This window comes from Diceros bicornis, chromosome 17, assembly GCF_020826845.1.
Source record: "Diceros bicornis minor isolate mBicDic1 chromosome 17, mDicBic1.mat.cur, whole genome shotgun sequence".
NCBI lineage: Eukaryota > Metazoa > Chordata > Mammalia > Perissodactyla > Rhinocerotidae > Diceros > Diceros bicornis.
Genome location: NC_080756.1, coordinates 20,131,858 through 20,152,283, shown reverse-complemented (window position 1 = coordinate 20,152,283; position 20,426 = coordinate 20,131,858). Strand labels below are relative to the sequence as shown.

Below are 20,426 nucleotides of genomic sequence, written 5' to 3'. Positions count from 1 at the left end.
TCAGTTCTAGCCCATTGTTTTTGCAGGTAACAGAAACCTGCCTAAGCTAGTATCAGCCCCCAAAAAGGGGAATATCCCGGAATGCTACTGGGTTATCTTGTGGACCTATAAGGCAGGGATACAGCTGAGCCTTAGGAACCATCTGGCTGGCAAAGTTTCTGATGAGAAGACTGCTTTCTTACTTTTCTGTGTAATTTTTTTTTTCTGGCTGCTTTCAAGATGTTCTGATCTTTGGTTTCAGCAGTTTGACTATGATATGTTTAGGTATGTTTTGCTTGGTATTTATCCTGTTTGAGGTTCTCTGAGCTTCTTGGATCTGTGGTTTGTTTTCTTTCATTAATTTGGGAAATTCTCAGTGATTATCTCTTCAGATAGTTCTTCTGCCCCGTTCTGTCTCCCTTCTCCTTCTCGGACTTCAGTCACATGTGTCTTAGGCCATGTGTCATTGTCCCGCACATCTTGCTTAGTTTGGGCTTGCATGATTTTTTCTTTGTTTGCTTTTACTATTTGTGTTACAGTTTGGTTAATTTCTATTGACCTAGCTTCAAGTTCATGGATTTTTTTCCTCTGCTTTTGTGCAGTTTACTGATAAAACTGTCGAAGGAATTCTTAATCTCTGATATTAAGGTTTTCACTTCTAGCATTTCCATTTTTCCATTTCTTTTTTACAATTTCCTACTCTCTGCTCAAATTCCCCATCAGTTCACACGTGTTGTCCACCTTTTCCACTAGACTAGATCCTTTATTAAATATAGCTATTTCAAAGTCCCCAGTTGATAGTTACATCTTAGCCCTGCTTATATTCTTTTTGAGAAGATGACTCCTCCATTCATGGAGTCATGCTCATCCTCCTTCTGACTTTTTCAAGTTGGCCTCCCCAGTACCTGGGACACACCAGACCCCACATAGCTTTCTTCCCCCTGGCTCTTAGGCTGAGTTGTTCACAAAAGGTTTTTGTCCCTTTCACCTCACCAACGCCTCCCTGAAGGTCATAGTTAGGGCTAAAGTAGACCCTTCCCTCATATCCCCTTCCATATCAGTGTTGGTTCCTCATCTGGGAGGCCCCTGAGGCCATGGGCCATGCAAGCCCCAAATCTGGCTTGAAGAAATACGCCAAGAAATATTCCTTCCCAGGTCTTGGCCTCCCTGATTTTTTTGAGGGTGAAGGCAATATCTTGTTTGACCAAATACATCAACTTTGCTCTGAAAAAACAACAAAACGAGGCTCGTGTATAGTATCAAAGAACCTCATCACTAGAAAAACACCGTATATATCTATACGTCTGCTTGGTTTCCAACCCTCTTGGTTTCGCAGTTTGGCCCATCCAGGCCGTCTGCCTTCAAGGAGATGAAGTTGTTGGCAAAGCAGGAGAGGAATCTGTCAGACACTCTGCTTACTTGCCAGAGAGCTTGCTAGAGGACATCCAGAAAGTCAAAGTCTTCCATCACTAGAGCAGGGTTTACCCACTAGGCACCTTAAGTACAGTGCCAAGAGCCTATGAAAACATACGAAACCTTTAAAAACGTTATTGGCTTAAAATACAAAAACTGTAAAAAGTATATATATAACTAAATGTTTATAAAACCTAATATTGTCAGTTTCATTAAGCTGTCAAATATTCAAAATATTCTCATTACATTTACAAAACTTGTTAGATTTCATCTCTATGCATGATGATTGTTGAGAAGTCACAGCCAACTACACATTAAAAAAACTTACTCATAGCTGGTTAATTTCCAAAGCAAAGTTATAAAAATCCTTTCAAATTATTTACAGCAATACATTTAGTGTGAGGTCATTCTAATATGTTGGATACAACTGAGGTGAGGCCTCCAAAAAAGAATAATGCTGGGACTTGAAAGGCTAGAAACAGCCCTTCACTGCCACAGCTGTCCTGTGTGTGTGACCTGTATCGGAAACGCCTCTCGCCTTCCTCCCCTCCCTTTCTTTTTTTTAATAGTTTTATTTATTTATTTTTTTCCCCCAAAGCCCCAGTAGATAGTTGTATGTCATAGCTGCACATCCTTCTAGTTGCTGTATGTGGGACACGGCCTCAGCATGGCTGGAGAAGCGGTGCGTCAGTGCGCGCCCGGGATCCGAACCCGGGCCGCCAGCAGCGGAGCGCACGCACTTAACCGCTAAGCCACGGGGCTGGCCCCCTCCTCCCCTTTGGATATGTGAAGCCATGGCTCAGAAATCAGAACCAACTCTGACGTCATCCAAGAGCCAGCTGTTCACATGCCATATCCTCCTCTTCCTTCCAGAGTCTCAACCTTATGCTGGAAGCAAGGATGGGCACCATTCCTGAGAAACAGAATCACAGATTGCAAGTTCTCTGAGGACAGGGTCATTTCCTAGTTAATGTTTCATTATGCCTGATCCCTAGGCCAAGTCTGGCTGGGAGAGTGGAGAAGGAGGGGGAGTGCAGAGGCTAAGTGGGAGATGAGATGGCTGTGTGCCAGGGAGAGTGAGGGTGGGAGGGTGTTCGTTAGCTGAATGAACTAAGGAAAGCAATGTCTAACTGAATTGACAGACAATTGCCAGAGATGGCTTCCTCAGCCCACACCATCTGGATTTGGAACCTCCATGTCTCCATTTCTTCCAGCTTTGTCCTCACTCCTCAGAGATGCACTTGCCTTTGCCTCCTGCCCAGTGACATTTGGCTCTGACTTGTACTCCATATCTCCTTTTGTTCTTATCTTCTGCACTTTCATGCTAGTCATCAGTATTTCAGTTACTTATTTGTCCATGTCTTTGATTAACTGAAGAGTTACTGATGCCTACTGTGTGCCAGGCACTTATCATGGCCGTCTTGGCTTGTTGGCTCCCAAAGGGCAGAGATAACACTTGGGGAATCCTTTCTGATTGGTGTCCAGGTAAGTGGCCAGGTGTTCATGGACCTGGTTCCAAAAATGAGTTGGGGAAGTGTGGGTTTCAGCAATGAGACAGAAAATTTTAAAAATAAACACGCCTCTATTTTATTAAAAATGTACAGTTTGAGCACTGAAAGAGGAAAGTGGCGTTTCTCAGAGTTCTGTGACTACTTAGCAATTCCCAGAGTGTGTGTTTAAAAACACCAGCTGAGAACCTGCATTTGGAACAAGTTTCCATGTGATATGTAGTCACCCTGAAGTCTGAGAATCACTCGCTAAGGGATGGAGTGGGGACTGGGATTGTCTCAATCCTCTGGCATTTTAGGGTTCCAGGGACAGACTCATTTGACTTTTTACGAACAAGCTCAGCTGACTCATCTCGGGGTTCCTGGCATGCCTTTCTTTGGGTCGCTGAGTCACTGAAAGAGTTAATACAGTTACAGGTGGGGGAGCAGCTGAGACAAGGATGTGAGTGCCCGCCCAACCCACCCAAGAGCTTCTTCCCTGGTCGTCTCTGGGAGACCAGTCCAGGGCTGGGCCCAGACTTGACCCAGATGTGGAATGGCTTAACACAACATTTCTGCCATATCCCAGGGGCTCTGCTTCCTCTGCTTCTCTTCTTGTGAATCTGCCTCTCTTCTCACTTCACAGAGTACTTTCTCTCCCCTCCCCTACTCTTCCATGCTCCTTCCTACCCATCTATGTTTCTTCCTCTCCACCCCCATCTAATCTCCTTCCCAGAAACCAAGTTATAAGCCTTCTCCTCTGTCTGCAGCATGTTGGATGTCTGTGTGAACCACTGTGTACTTTAGCTGTGCAGGAACAGGCCTTGAGCAAGGGAGAGCAGGGCAGTTAGAGTCAAGGTTAGGATTCTTCTCCAGCTGCAGGCAGCGTTTGGTGTGTGCAGACATGCAGCTGTCTTACCTGTCAGACAGAGAGCCCAGGGATCTTGATGCTTGTAAGGCAAAGCAGAAAAAGATCTTGAAGAAGGGGGCCAGCTAGGTTTTGAGGGACATGGTCTTCCTAGTGTCCCAAACCACAGAGGGAAAATGAGAGGACACCCCAGCGGGCCTGTAGATGACACAGGCTGTCGATGCCAGGCAGACCAGGAGAATGGGGCAGTTGGTGTGAGGTTGGTCCTAGTTATGAAACTAGATGGTACTGTGAATGGGACAGCATGGCCAGGGGAGCTGGTGAGGTTGGCAGGACCACAAAGAGGTGAGTGACCTGGAACCACATGGCAGGTGGACGTGAGGATTCATGGTAGGCCAGGGGCAGGTGGCCAAAGAGAAGGTGCACTTCGGGGAGTGGAAGCAGAGGGGCACACACACAGAGCACTCACAAGGAAAGCAGCACGAGCACCAACCCTCAAGGCAGCAGTAGCCTGGGCAGCAGCAGACAACTTTCGTTAAAGAGTGGCAGATCCTCATGCCACAATAACAGGATCCCAAGAACACAGGGAGCCCCCACAATGAAACGTTGAGGCCCAGCCTGACACACAGGTAGACGGTGCCACCTTGGGATGCGGAAAAAGAAGGCAGAAGAAGCAGGACTTTGCCTCTACACCTGGTAGAGAAATAAACTGAATAAACTTGTGTAGAGTTGGGAACAGGGGAAGAAACTTGTATTCACCTAAATTCCCCTGGAAAGGGAAAGCTGTCTTTGCCAGGAACAATATTTTGATAAGTGCTTAAGCCTAAAGCTGAGATCCCCGGGGAGGCCGGGGAGTGGGTGGAACAGCTCTGCATGAGATGGAAGGAGTTTCTGAATTTTGCATGTTATACCAAAGAGAGAGGGGAAGGAAGGAGGCTGCTGTTTGGGATGTTCACTGTGAGTCCTTTTCCCCATCACCTTGTTAAATTTTCAGAAAGTTACTAACATTATGAAATGCTCGGGGTCAAATGCAGTGTGTATACTTGGTTTATGTGCACGTATTTATGTGTGCAAAGAACACAGGGGTTGGGGCCTCAGATTCTAACAGATGCCGAGCAGAGCCCAGGCACTGACAGGGATGCAGAGAGAGAGGAGAAGCAGCTCGGAGAGACAGCACTATAGGGGCGTGTCCCCCCTTGAGACACCACTCAATGAGGACCTTGAGCAAGTTTAGCCAAATCTCAGTGGGGCAGGGCCCCAGTTGACTTCCAGGTTATTGAGTTCTGCCACACTGTTGTTTTAGTTATTCTCAATTAATTCTGTTTGCTATTTCCAGATCAAGAACAACGGCAACAATACATACACACACACACACACACACACACACTCCTTGGAAACTCTCCAGAAATTGAAAACCAGATATCTGTGTACTAGGTGGGCTATCATGCTGATGTCCAGCTGAGACTCTCAGGCGTACTTCAGAGCAGACGCATAGCCAAGGACCGGCCTTCTTTGATGCTGCCGTGCCACTCTGCCTTACCTAAGTCCCTGTCTGGAGGATGGTGGCAGCACCAGCGTCTTACAGCTCTTAGTTCTGGTTAGGTCTAGACTGGCAGGCATCAGTGCCCTCTCCCTGTCAGAGATCTTTAGTTGGGGCAAGGCCAGGGCCACAAGAGACATCTGGGATTGGTAATCTAGAAATGCTCCTTGGAAGAGCCTTGTGTCTTCAATAGTGACATCTTCAAGCCAAGAGAGGCAAAGGAAAGTTGAACCTTCCTAACCAGAAAAGCCTCCTGTTGGCCCAGTGAGTCCTGCCTCCCTCCCCTCAGTTGCTCTTCCCAGGGACAGTTCTTGAAGGCAGTAAAGAAATGAAATGCCAAAGACAGGCCCAGGCCCAGTCTCAGGTTTATCATGAGATTCTTGGTCTCCTTCATCTCTCCATCCTGCACCTGGCTCTCCTAGAGAACAACCCCTAGGCCTAGGGCGGGATACGCCTCTTGAGCAATTCATGTGCAGCCCAGGAAACAAATGGGGAGGGAAGACTTCTGTAGTGATCTGCTGAGACACTATGTAAAGTCCTTTGAGAGATCTAGAGTGGTGTTGGCATGAGGACCCAAGCTGATGGCCAGTGAGGCAGGTAAGCATCTCTCTGTCTGATGTGGTACAAAAAATGAGGTTGGTATTAATGTCTGGAAAAAGATCTCTTGGGCTGTTGGACAGGGACAGTGTGTGCTCTGGCTCCTGCCCTTGGTGGGCAGGTCTCCCTGAATCCAGATTAACTATCCAGCTTGCACCTTACCGGGCCTTGAGGGATGTCAAGCTTTTGTGGTAGGAGGAACGCACATCCAGTGCCAACAGCTGGGGAATATCCGGGTACCCCCCTGGCACGTCCCAGGGCAGGCTAGCAGGGATCTTCTTTTCTATTGGGTGACTGGAGGAGGCCACATCAGTCTTCCAGACAGCTTCCATCTGGTTCCCCTGTTGGCTAGGGGGTGGGGGTCAAAAGGATAAAAAGAGACAAAGAGTTAGATACAGAGGGAGACTGAGAAGCAACAAGCTCTCTAGGGCCACAAGGCTCAAGACACTGGGCCTTGTTTTCTTCCTTTCTCAAATATTTGTCATCACCCTCCTTGTCACCTCTCTTCCCCTTAACTCTAAGTCTCACCTCCCTGGGGCTCCTTGGGCTGAGGAGCTGCTGGAGGAGGCTCCCAGGGATAGCCCCCGTCTTTCTATGCACATACCCTGGGGCTGAAGCCCTGAACAGGCCACAGTAGGGTGGGTATGGATGTGGGTCTTCTCGACTGCCCAGAGGCTCACAGTGTCTCTTTTTGAGTCTAGGGGTCACACAGTGGGAAGGCTCAGGCTTGTTTATATGGATGGACTAATGGCAGGTGCAGGATCAATGCTCAGGGTAGTAATGGTTGTAAGTTCTCAGTTGTGGGTCCTCAGAGTTTTTCAGTTGCATAGTTTGAAACATACTTGGTCAGGCTGGCCCCTGAAGTCCACTCACCACCATACACACACCCCGGTCTGGGCTAGTGGCCAGAGCTGGGCAGAGAGGCTGAGAAGACAGGTGCCTTTTAACTCATGGGGCCAGCTTTGCCTGTCTGTGCCCTGACTGAGCTGCCAGCCTCCCCAATCTGGCCACCCCTGCTCCCTGCCTCCCCACTCATCCAGCTGGCTGCCCCCTTGGCTTTGCTGCACCTACCAGGCTATCTGCAGGGACACACATTCTGGGTGCTTGGACGTACAGTGCTCCAGGGGCTGCTTGCAGGAGGGGCCACTGGAGTGGATGCGCCGGAGTAAGGATGGGGGTGGCTTGCTTTTCCTTGACTTTGGAGAGGTGACCACAGGGGTGTGCAGATGAACATTCCACTCCAGCTGGAGCTAGAGGAGCCAGCAGAGAGGCATCAGGGAGACAGGAATTTATCCCCTCTCTAGGGTGGGAGGAGGCATTGCCTGACTCAGGGCTGAGCAGAGAGGGTAAGGCCTAGGGAATCCCTCCAATTAGAGACCCCTGGGACTCCAGGGTATTGAATTTCCTAGAAATTCCTTCAATTCTTATGTGCTGTGTGAGTTCCTGTCTTCTCCTTTGTTCTGGAGAATCTAGACAATGGGCAAAACAAGAAGGAAAAAAAACAAAAGGAAGCCAGAGCAGCTGGGACTCCTGGAAGCACTCATAGGGTTGGGGACATGGGGCCTGGAGAGCTCTGGGTATCTTTTCATCCAGCCCTGGCACTGGGCAAGGAGCTGGGAGAACCCTCACAGACATCCAAAGAATTATCATATGGTCCCTTTTCTTCTCAACCTCAAAACCAATTTAGTAAGTCAAGACATCTACAGGAGATGATCAAGACTAGTACAAGGTGACTGGAAACTGAGTTGGGAGATACCTCCATGGCCAAGGCTCCTCCAACTGCCTGATGCCCACTTACACCAAGTCCCTCAGCACACTGCTTCCTCCAGACTCAGGCCACTGCTGCTCAGGACTCAGGGGGGGTTACCTCCTGGCCCAACACCACGGGAGATCCCAGCAGGTTCTGAGTCACTGCTGTGGTTTCTCCAATCCCCCCAAGCCGTCATAGCCCCCTGTGGACCATGTCAGCACTCACTGCCTCTCCGCCCTGGTAGCAGGGGAAGAGCAGAAGAAGCTGAAGCCAGCCCTCAGAGAGTAAAAATAGGTCAAACCCAACGGATCGGGACTCAGAATGACTTTGGACTCTCAACAGCAACACTGAAACCTAGAGGGCAATGAGCAGTGCCTTCAAAATTGTGAAGGAAAATGAACTCTAACTTAGACTGTCATATCCAGGCAAACTGTCAATGAAGAGTGAGAGTGGATACTGTGTAGACATTTTCAGACAACCAGGGTCTTAAGGACTTTATCTTCCAGGAGCCCTTTGTCAGAGAGTGACTGGAGGAGGGGCTCCACTAAAACAAGGGAGACCTGGTGTCTAGAAAGCAGGGGAGCTGTCTCCAGCTGTCTCCAGCTGACTCCAGCGAGTCCCCAGCACGAGGGAAGAGGACAGCTGGGAGCAAGCCTGGAGAGCAACCAGAGCTGAGAGGAGCAGGGCAGAGACCCTCAGGGAGGAAGAACCTCAGTGCAAAGTTGGGACTGTGGGCTCAGCTACCTCCCCCTCCAGAAGGGTCTCTTCTACAGCTCTTTTTGGGGGTCCCTCTCTCTCTTGCTCTCCCCATATATGGAGATTGGAAATCTGCCCTTCCTCACACTCTGGCCGCCTCCTGCATTCACCTCCTGGTTCAGAGGCTTTAACCTGCTCTCTTATTTCCCATCCGCTCCTCCGGCCCCCAGTCACCCCACATCCCTACTGGCTGTGTTGACCCCCGAGAAGGTCGCCATGAGGGCGGGAGGCCGACCTTGGGGAACATGGTCACCATGCTGCTCAGGCACTCTCGGCGCTTCTCCTCCACGTCCTTCTGCTTGTCCGTCCAGGCCTGCAGCCTGAGGGTGTGCTGGTGGTCAATGTTTTCCAGGAAGATGTAGAGGTTCTGGGCTTTGCAGGCAGCCCCAGTTTCTTGCATGGCTTGTATGTGGTTGATCACTTCTTGTCTGGGAAGAGAGGGAAGTGATTTAGCGGGTGAAGGGGCCTCCTCCTCCCCACAAGTCTGTTAACCAGAGATGATTCTGTGTTTATAATTCCTGGGAGCAAGAAGAGAAACGGAGGTCCGTGAGAGCTGGGGAAAACAGGGAGCAGAGAAGTGGGAGCCTCAGGCTGGGCTGGAAACAGGAAGAGAAAATGAGGCAAATGGGGGAGTATATTAGGTGGGTTATGGACAGGGCAGTAGGAGGAGAGGGAGAAATAGGAAGCAGGGCTAGAGGAAAAGCCGACTATAGGGAGAGCAAGTTGTAAGAGCCAGACCTTCCACACCTTCAGGGTTACCCATGGCCCTGAGGTCCGGCATCCTTTGCCAGTCCCCTCCTTCAGAGAGACCTTGTCCAAGCCTGGGGTGTTTCTCCCCGTCCCCCCTTGCCCTGTGCTTCTTCTCTCCCATTGGGTTTTGGCTCTGCCCACACACAGCAGTGAGTGTAGGGGGTTGCTAGGCGGATGCCAGGGAGGTCCTACCGGAGGCTCTGGAAGCGTCTGTAGAGGATGTACTTATTGCACAGGCACTGCAGCCTGAGTGTGTTCATCTCCATGGTGGTGGTGGTGAGCTCCAGCGCCTTGCTTCGCAGGTAGTGGGGCAGCCCCAGCTCAGCCTCCTCACTCAGGAGCTGCAGATTCTTCTTCTGGGCCTCCACATCCATGTGGTATGTTTTCCCCTTAAGAGTTACCGGGGATATATGCAAAGGGGGCTGGGTCACCTTTTGGATGGACGTCCCCATGACAGGAAAAGAGGCCGATTTCTTGGGCTTTGTGGGAACCCGGCGGGCCTGTGGTTTCTGGGTAAAGTTGGCCGAACTCATGGTCCTCTGGCTTCCGGGGGAGGGCTGCTGGGTATCAGGAGACCTGGGCAAGCGTGGCCTCCTGCCTTGGCGAGCAGACTGGGCCCGGCTTGGGGGAGGTGCTAATGATGCCTTCTCCAAGTCCCTCCATCCACTGGTGGTCATGAAGATCATCCTCTCCACGTCCTCCCTTGGCTGCTCTGGCTCCCTCCATGGTTTTCCGTGCTCCTTTCCTGGCTGGCCCAATCTCTGCTGCTGTTCCCTTGCCACCTCCTCCATCTCCCACTGCCGCAGCTTCTCCTGGTGCTCCTGCTCCTGCAGGGCCCACTTCTTCTGCCGCTGCAGCCACATCTCCTCCTCCTCCAGCCACTGCTGCCTCCGCCTCTCCCAGCTGAGTTCCTCTTCCCACTGCTCCACCTTGCTCTCCAAGGCCTCCTTCCTGGAGCTCTCTGGGGACAGCTGCTTCCCAAAATGGGACTTAATTTGGAGTCCTTCCTTCTCCTGGGCTGCTTCCTGGAAGAAGTCCTTCTGGTCTTTGACTATGTGGCCAGGGCTTTCTGCCACCGGTCTTTCCCATTTCTTAGGAAACTTGTGATACACTGAGGATGGCCACACAGGCTGAAGACTTTCAGTGTCCATGCTACTGTACACATCTGCGATCCTTGAATGCATGGTCATGCTGGAAAGTGGCTGATATGTTGAAGGCCTAGCACCACTGTCCCAGGCCATGGCCATGGGACTTGGGGAGAGTGGTGAGAACAGCTGATCCTCCTTCTTGGGTTCTTGTTGGGTTTCCTCTGTAACTGTTTCTTTCTTTGGGAGGGTCTCTCTCTCAGGGGGGCCCGGGGAGTCAACCAAGATCTTAGCCAGGTCTTCTGCTTGACCTTTAGCTGACTGAACCTTCTTCAGCTGGAACTCTAAGGCATGCTTTATCAAGAGAAGGTCATGGTACTTTCCCCCTAGAATTTCTACCTGCTTTAGTAGGGCATCCCTCTTGCTCTGGAGGACTTGGAGGGATTTCTGGAAGTACAGCCTCTGGCTGCTGAGTTCTTTGGTCATCTCCATTTTCAGGTAATTGTATTTGGTCTCCAGGCTCCTGTTTTCCTTGTGCTGGAGTATCAAGGCCTTGTTGAGGTTCTCCACCACAGCGGACATGTACCTGATGGCCCTGACCTCCCCCTGGTTGAATATAGTAGAGTCTAGGAGCTCCTGCAGCATGGACTTCACCTCGGAGACTCTCGTGCAGGTAGTGTGCTTGTCCTGGAGCATCTGCTCCGGCCTCAGTGGCTGAGGGTAGGATGTAGATTTTTGTGGACTTTGTTCCCGCCAGCCCTGCCAGAAGGTGCATTTGGATACTAGGAGAGGTGGAGAGAAAAAGGCAACAAGCTCCCATGGGTCCCAAGGATTATACTGATTCTCCAGACCCTGCTTGGCCAAATTCCCATCCAACCCTCTTAGGGCTTTGGCAAGAATCAGGAGTTGGGGCTATATGTGAGGCCAGGGGAGATGCTATCAGGAGAGAGCTCCCTCTGCTGGGCTTGGAGCTTGCCCTGAGCTTACCTGTCAGGGTCTGCCAGCTCCAAAGCAGCTGCAGAGCCCAGAGGGGCCTGGAACTATTCAGTCCAGTTCAACTCAATTCAGTGTATTCCTGATCCTCCATGTTTCCCTGGAGTAGAGTTATTTGTCTAATCATGCTGCTTCCCAGCCTCAATATCTGTGTTTGGCTCCCTATTGCCAACTATCCAAACTCTGGAAGCCTACCTGGCACTTAGACTCCAGATCACCTGGGAAGCTTTATTTCCCTCTCCTGTTACCAGTGGACTGTGTTTGTTGAAAATTTATCACATATTCCTGCAACTCTTCACATGGTTTTTTTTTTAATGACTAATGTCTTTTTCCATTTGGGGAGCCATGACCTCCTTTGATACTTTGATGAAAGCAGGGGACCTTCTCCTCAAGAAAATGCACATAAACCCAGATTGTGCACTCTGTATTCCAACCCATTCATAGACATCAGCTCCGCAGGTCTAGTCATGGTCATAGTTGTACCCCCTGGGACCTCCTATGTCTAGGGCTGCTGGTCATTATCTTGGAGCATTCACTCCTTTGCCTATTCAACAAACATCACTGGAAGGAAAAAAACTGACTAACTTTGGATGAGGGGGTAAAGGAAATATGGAAATTAAATGAGAGTGAAGTCAAGCTAGCATCTAGCTAATGTCAGTGAGGCCATATGGCCTAGTGGTTCAGAGCTTGGATTCTGGAATCAGATAACTTGGGCTTGAATCTCATCCTTACCACTTGCTTTGGGCAAGTGTCCTAACTTCTCCGTGCCTCTGTTTCTGAAAAATGGGGATAATCATAGCATCTACTTCATAGGACTTAACTAGGTTATCCATGTTTAGTGCCAAGCACAGTACCAGGTACCTAGCAAGTGCTCAATAACTAATCCCTAAAAAGAAATGAATAAGACACAGCCTTTGCCCTCTAAGAGTTTATAACCTGGCTAGGAAATAAGTCAAGTATACAAATAACTGTATCTCAAGAAATAATATGGTAAGGATTGTAGGGGAGATTGTCTCCTTCTCATCCACCTTTCCCTACTTCCTCCCTCCCCCAACTATCGACCTTACTTAACTGATAAGGAACCTGGCCATGAGAATAAACAGTAAAATGCTAATGTTAGCTGTTACTAAGCCCTGAGCATGTTCTAAGCATGCTGCCAAGTGCCTTACACCAAGTGGAATCCTGCAAGTGGGCAGTGTCCTCCTCATTTTGTATATGAGGAAAGTGAGGTTCAGAGAGATGAAATTACCTGCCCCAACTCACACAGCCAGAAATTGGCACATAGGATTCAAACTCATGTCTGTCTGACTCTGAAGCCCATGTTCTTGAGTAAGATTAAGAAGCCAGAAAGCCTAAGTATGGGGCCTGGCTTGGCCACAAGCTTTCTTTGTGGTCCCTTCTCTTCTCTGAGCTTCCAATGTTCTCATCTACAAAATGTAGGAGTTAGATAATCTCAGATCCCTTCTAGTGCTGATAGGAGTAAAATTTCAAGGTTGAGCCATGTTGTTGACTCACCACTTCTGGAGCAGCCATAATTGAGAAGGTTCTGGAAGGCCTCTGGCTGAGTCTCACCAGACTTCTTGACTCTGCAGCTGGGTTTGGAGTAAGGAAAGGATGTTCCTTGGGCTCTAGCTACAAACTCCAGCCTTTCTGGCCTTCTAGCTTTCTTCCCCAGGACCTGCATGAGGCCACAGCTCCAGGGATCACCAACTGGGGCCTGTCTCCACATCACCCCTACTTCCAGCCCTGAAGGACAGCTCAGAACTGTCCAGGGCTCATCCTGAGTTCAACACCACAACCTCTCACTACTTCCCATCCATCTCAGATAAAGCTTTTATTATAGAGGAGAGTCGGGAAGACTCCCGTAGACACTGGAGTGTGACTTCTTCCCCTGAGATGGCATCCACCCCCCCCAGCCCCGCTCCTAGGTGCTCCTGGAACCTACTTTGTGCCCTTTTCTTTTGTCCTTCAATGAGAGTGGAGCAAAGGGAAATGAGAGACTCAATGCCTCCTTTGGTGGCGATGAGGGAGAGAGGTAACACTTTCTCCATCACCTCAATCCATTCATCCAGGGCTTCCTCTTCCTCCTCATTCTTCCTGTTCCTCATCTCATAGGTCAGGCTGTCACCTGGAGAGGGAGTGGGAGGTACAGGCTGAGAACAGTCTGTCCTCTGGGGAGCTCCAAGCAGCCCTATAGCACAAGGGTTACACCAGCAAGCTTTGAGGTCGGATTGGTTTCACCTCTTACTAGCTGGGTGATGGTGGGCAAATCACTTATTCCCCTGAGCCTCAGTATCCTTGCCTGTTAAAGGAGTGGGTGAGGATTAATTGAGATAACACATATGAAATGGTTAACATGAGGCCTTCCATGTAGCAAATATGCAATAGACATTAAATAGTATTATTGTACTATAAGGCCAGGATGTGTCTGCCTTGTTATTGCTATATCCCCATTGCCTAGTCTAATATCTGGACAATTATATTAATTAACTGGAGTTAACAGCCCTGCTTAGTTCTTGGGGGCAGGTGAAGGACCACTGAACTGAGAGCTCCTCAGGGACAGGGCAGTGTGAGGGGGTAAAGGCACATCCCTATACTATCTTCCTCCAACATTGCAGCATCTACCACACCTCACAGCAGACTGAGGTCTCATGATGAGATAACTCTGATCTTAATGGGGGTAGCATCTGATTCCAGGGCTGTATGCAGCTGTTCCACACCCAGTTGGCTATACCAGTTGCTTACAGCTGGAATCAGTGCTGTTTGGCCCAGTGCCCATGCAGTAAAGGTCATTCAGTACTTGGAATATCACCTTTGGGCTCCTCTATAAAGTAGCTAGTGTGCTCCACCAAAAAACTGTTAGAACTAATAAACAAATTCAGTAAAGCTGCAGGATACAAAACCAACATACAAAAATCATTTGCATTTCTATACACTAACAAAAAAGAAATAAGAAAACAATCCCATTTACAATAGCATCAGAAACAATACAATACTTAGGAATAAATTTAACCAGGGAGGTGAAAGATCCCTATACTGATGACAAAAATTGAAGAAGACACAAATAAATAGAAAGATACTCCATGTTCATGGATTAGAAGAATTAAATGTCCATACTACCCAAAGCCATCTATAGATTCAATGCAATCCCTGTCAAAATCTCAATGGCATTTTTTACTGAAATAGAAAAAACAATACTAAAATTCATATAGACCACAAAAGACCCCAAATAACCAAAGCAATCTTGAGAAAGAAGAACAAGCTGGAAGCATCACACTTCCTGACTCCAAACTATGTTACAAACTCATAGTAATCAAAAAAGTATGGTATTGGCATAAAAACAGACACATAGACAGATGGAACAGAATCAAGGTCCCAGAAATAAACCCACGCATTTACAGTCATCTAATATCTGACAAGGGAGCCAAGAATACACAATGGGTAAAGATAGTCTCTTCAATAAATGGTGTTGGTAAAACTGGACATTCACATGCAAAGAATGAAATTGGACCCCTATCTTATACCATTCACAAAAATTAACTTGAAATGGATTAAAGACTTAAATGTAAGACCTGAAACTATAAAACTCATAGAAGAAAACATAGGAAAAAGCTTCTTGACATTGGTCTTAGCAATGATTTTTTGGATATGACACTAAAAGCAAAGTCAACAAAAGCAAAAATAGGGCCGGCCTCATGGCTTAGCGGTTAAGTGCACGCACTCCGCTACTGGCGGCCCGGGTTCGGATCCCGGGCGCGCACCGACGCACCGCTTCTCTGGCCATGCTGAGGCCACATCCCACATACAGCAACTAGAAGGATGTGCAGCTATGACATACAACTATCTACTGGGCCTTTGGGGAAAATTGGCAATAGATGTTAGCTCAGAGCTGGTCTTCCTCAGCAAAAAGAGGAGGATTAGCATGGACATTAGCTCAGGGCTGATCTTCCTCACAAAAAAAAAAAAAAGCAAAAATAAACAAGTGGGACAACATCAAACCACAATGTTTCTGCACAGCAAAAGAAATGATCAAAAAAATGAAAAGGCAACCTACAGAATGGGAGAAAATATTTGCAAACCGTAGATCTGATAAGGGATTAGTATCCAAAATATATAAAGAACTCATACAAGTAAATAGGAAAAAACCAAATAATCTGATTAGAAAATGGGCAAGGACCTGAATAGACATTTTTCTGAAGAAGACATACAAATAGCCAACAGGTATATGAAAAGGTGCTCAACATCACTAATCATCAGGGAAATGCAAATCAAAACCACAATGAGATATCACCTCATACCTGTTGGGATGGCTATTATGAAAAAGACAAGAGATAACAAGTGTTGATGAGGATGTGGAAAAAAGGGAACCCCTGTGCAATGTTGGTGGGAATGTAAACTGGTACAACCATTTTGGAAAACAGTATAGAGGTTCCTCAAAAAATTAAAAATAGAACTACCATATGATCCAGCAATCGCACTTCTGGGTATATATGAAAGGAAGCAAAATCACTATCTCCAAGAGATATCTGCACACCCACATTCACTGAAGCATAACTCACAAGAGCCAAGACATGGAAACAACCTAAGTATCAGTCAACAGATAATGAAAATGTGTTATATACAACAAAATATTACTCAGTCATAACAAAGAAGGAAATCTTGCCATTTTCTACAACATGGATGGACCTTGAGGTCTTAAGTGAAATAAGTCAGAAAGCAAAAAACAAATACTGTATCATCTCACTTACATGTGGAATCTAAAAAAGGTGAGCTCATGGAAACAGAGAGTAGATTGGTGGTTACCAGGGGCTGGGAAGTAGGGGAAATGGGGAGATGTTGGTCTAAGGGTACAAACTTTCAATTATAACATAAATAAGCTCTGTGGATCTAATGTACAGGATGGTGACTATAGTTAATAATACTGTATTGTATACTTGAAATTTGCTGTGAGTAGATCTGACATGTTCTCACCATACACAGAAAAGGGTAACTATGTGAGGTGATGGATGTGTTAACTAACCTTATTGTGATAACCATTTCACAACATATACATATATCAAATCATCACATTGTACACTTTAAATTTACACAATGTTATTTGTCAACTGTGTCTCAATAAAGCTGGAAAAATTAAAAAATCAAATAAAATACCTAGTGTGGGTTTGAGTTTAGTTTCTGTCTTGCTAAAAAATGAGATGTCGTTAACAGGCTAGTGACGTAGCCTTCATCACTTATGCAGCTAATGTCACAATCTGTTACGTTTTGGACAATTACATGTTTGCCCCTCTGGGGAGGGGAGGGGAGGTGTTGTGACATGAGTGGGAGAGTGTGTCACTGGAGAGGCACTGGGATGTGTCTTTTGCTCCCCCTGCACCCACTACCCTGCACTCCCCTCCTGGCAAATGCTGACCTAGGGTGGAAAAGGAGGAGACTGAGTGAGCTGGGACCAGTGTCATGGGGGGAAGGCACCTGCCCTCAGGACTGCACCCAGCCTGCAGACTCACCCCAGTTGCCCAGCCAGCGGAGAATCTCATACAAGTGCTTCTCTTTAGTCTTAGCATCTTTGGAGAAGGAGGCAATTTTCTCTAGCAAGATGAATCTGTTTTTGCCCTTTTGCTCCGTCTGGTGCGATTTTGCCTTTTCTTTTAAATCGTATCCTAATTCTTCCTGGAAGCGATTGATGACACAGTTGACATTGTCCAAGATGTCCGAGAGCTGGCAAGAAATATCCTATGTGGGAGGCAGCAGATTGTAGTGTTTAGGGGCGTGAGCTCTGGAGCCAGATGCCACGTCCTAGCAGTGTGATCTTAGACAAGTCAGTTAACCTCTCGGGGCTTCAGTTTTCTTTTCTTTTTTTTTTTCAAACAGGTATTTATTTTATTTTTTAAACAGATATTTTTTTCCCTTTTCTTCCCAAAACCCCAGTACATAGTTGTATATTCTAGTTATAGGTCCTTCTAGTTCTTCTATGTGAGCCACAGCATGGCTACTGACAGACAAGTGGCGTGGTTCTGCGCCTGGGAGCCGAACCCGGGCCACCAAAGCAGAGTGCGCCAAACCTTAACCACTAGGCCATTAGGGCTGGCTCTTCGGGCCTCAGTTTTCTTATTTGTAAAGTGGGGATTGTTTCAGTACCTATGTCACAGGGTTTTTGTAAAGATTAAATGAATTAATATTTGTAAAGCACTGAGGACAGTGTCTGGCACATAAAACAAGTGTTAGCTCTTATTACTGTCATTTTAATTATTAAGACCAGGTTAGGAAGGGAGAAGATACTAAAAATCTACAGCAAACGTTTCTTCAGAATTTGCTGGGGACTTCTGGACATCTCTCCTCACAAGGATCCAAGTGCAACAGACTGGAAAAATGAGGTCCCAAAACCTCAGGATCACAGGCTCCCATAAAAAAATGCACCAGAGGCCCATGTGCAGGGTGATTCAGACTTCGGCCATTTCTCTGTGAGCTTGTAGGGTTTAGCTTGGGGGACTCTGACAGGTTGCAGAGAACAGACCCCGAATCCGACCCCGACTCCCTGCGAGGACCCACCACAATGTGTCTCAGGGCCATCCTGGGGCTTCCTGTGGGCTGTTCCTTTCCTGGGCCCTGCCCTGCCTCAGGGGAGTGGTTTGATTCAGCTTGCCCTGCAGAGGCCAAGTCTAGGAGGTGGATATTTTGCATTAACCTGTCTGCAAACCCAGTTTGCTGAGGATCCCAGGAACCCTGAGGTCCCAGATCTGGAATCTTGCCCAAATCTGGGATCAGTTCCCAGCCTCTACATCAAACCCCAACAGAAGGGTGACTTCCTCATCTCATAAGTTACCTCCTGAGCCCGAGTTAGCTGCGCAGCCTCAATCCTCGAGATAATGGCTTTCACCGACTCAGGGGTCACCAACTGTGGGGACTTCTCTTTTTCCATTTTGGATCACTCTGTCAGTCACGAAGATGTCCTGTGTCTCTGGTACACAGGCCTGGACACGTGATGTTGGCTGCTTTGGGGTTAAGGGCTCCAGGGCAGCTCCTGGGTACCCTCTGCCTAGCCACAGCTCTCTGTAACTGCCAGACATCAAGTTCCAACTGACCTTTTCTCCAGTGACATCATCAGTTTGATTGGAAGAATGACTCCCTGTCATCTATCTGATTGGTTATCTAGCTTTTTATCTGTCACCTAATATATATTAACTCGACCTGTTGCTTTTTAAAAATCATTAAATGTTACACTCGCAACTAAACATTAATGGCTAAAAATAGGAAAATGTAATTAGAAAAAGTTCTTTTGCAAAAGAGAACTGTTTTTTAATTAGAGCCCATCAATAACTAATGGGAATATATTTGCATTTGCACCAGGGATCAAGGCTCAATCAACACTTTCACTTACTAAAGTGAGTTTCTGGCATATAGTAGGCACTTAAACACTTGTTGAATGAATGAATATGTAAGTACAAATACATATACATGAAAGTTATTCTTCCATGCTGCTAAAAAGTATTCCCATTTAACAGATAAGGAATTAAACATTGTAAGTTCAGTTCTTAGTAGTGCCATGGCCACTTAATAACTTGTCACCTGATACTCACCTGTCTTTCACATACTATCATTCATTCACTTACTCAAAGTTACTTTCATTGCCTCATTCACTCAAAAAACACTTATTGGTAACATTCTATGTCTTAGGCATGGGGGTTGGTGCTGGAAATACAGAAACGAGTGAGACCTACTTCTGTCTTTGAGGCACTCATACTCTGGCTATGGATACCTGTCTATCTATACATCTGGCACTGGGTGGTTCTTTAACCCCTTATGATTTCAGAGCATGTTGTAGTTTATAAATAACTTATTCATCCTTACAAACATGTGCGAGCCAGCTAAGGCTCAGAGGAATTATGAGATTTACTTAAAATTACAGAGCTGGGAAGTACAGAATCAGAACTCCAACCTAGTTTTCTGACTCCCAATCTGAGATCCTTTCCTTTTTTTCCTCTTTCTTCCCCTCCTCCTTCTTTCTTTTAAACCCAATCATACTGATCATTACATGACATATAAATGACCTAAACAAGCCAATTAAAAGATAGAGATTGTAAGATTCAATTAAGAAAAATCCAAGACTCAACTATGAGCTGTCTACAAGAAACACACTTTAAATAAAAAGATGCACAAAGATTAAAAGTAAAAGGATGGAAAGAGATAAACTATGGTAATACTACTCAAAAGAAAGCTGGAGTGGCTATATTAATATCAGATTTCAGAACAAGAAATATTAGCAAAGATAAAAAGGGAAGGACATTCCATAAAGATAAAGGTGTCAATTAATAAAGTGGACACAGTCCTATATGTATATGCTCCTAATACCATAGCTTCAAAATACATGAAGCAAAAAACTTACAGAGGTGAAAGAAGAAATGGATAAATCCACAATTATAGTTAGAGATTTCAGCAGTTCTCTCAGGAATTGGTAGAAGTAGAAAAAAATAAGTAAGGATATAGAGATTTTGAAAAACACTATCAACCAACTCAACTCACTTGACATTTGTATAACACCTCACCCAACAACAGCAGGACTTATATTATTTCCAAATCCATATGGAACAATAATCTGGGCCATAAAGTAAATATCAATAAACTTAAGATTAGAATCATACAGAATAGGTTCTCTGACCACCATGGAATTAAACTATAAATCAATAATTGGAGTAACATCTGGAAAATTCCCAAATATTTGTAAATTAAACAGCATACTTCTATATAACCCATGAGTCAAAGAAGAAATCACAAGGAAAATTATGAAATATTTTGAACTGAGTGAAAATGAAAACATGACATATCAAAATTTGTGGGATGCTGCCAAAGCATGCCTAGAGAAAGAAACTAGAACAGGGAAATGCAAAATAAGCAGAAGGAAATAATAAGGATAACAGTAGAAATCAATAAAATAAAAAACAAACAAAAATGGAGAAAATCAATGCAACCAAAACCTAGTTCTTTAAAAAGATTAATAAAATTGATAAAACTCTAGCCAGATTTTATCAGGAAAAAAAGAAGGTACAAATTACCAACATCAGGAATGGGGGGGGGGCATCACTAAAGACTCTACAGAGGGAATAATTAGGGAATATTATGAAAAAACTTTATGCCAATAAAGTTGGTAAATTGGATGATATGGACAAATTCCTTGAAAGACACAACCTATCAAAGCTCACTAAAGAGAAAATCT

The 20,426-nt window shown here is 46.3% G+C and overlaps 1 protein-coding gene across 1 annotated transcript; it reads right to left on the bottom strand.

Annotated features, from left to right (window-relative positions):
• Positions 1-3,142: 3,142 nt before the first annotated feature.
• On the bottom strand, positions 3,143-18,134 carry FAM186B (family with sequence similarity 186 member B). The gene is made up of 8 exons (XM_058558320.1): positions 18,039-18,134; positions 16,723-16,948; positions 13,164-13,346; positions 9,333-11,007; positions 8,626-8,818; positions 6,956-7,134; positions 6,047-6,232; positions 3,143-3,293 (listed from the first exon to the last, which is right to left on the bottom strand). Exons 1-8 carry the CDS (start codon positions 18,132-18,134, stop codon positions 3,143-3,145), a joined length of 2,889 nt encoding a protein of 962 aa, XP_058414303.1.
• Positions 18,135-20,426: the final 2,292 nt, after the last annotated feature.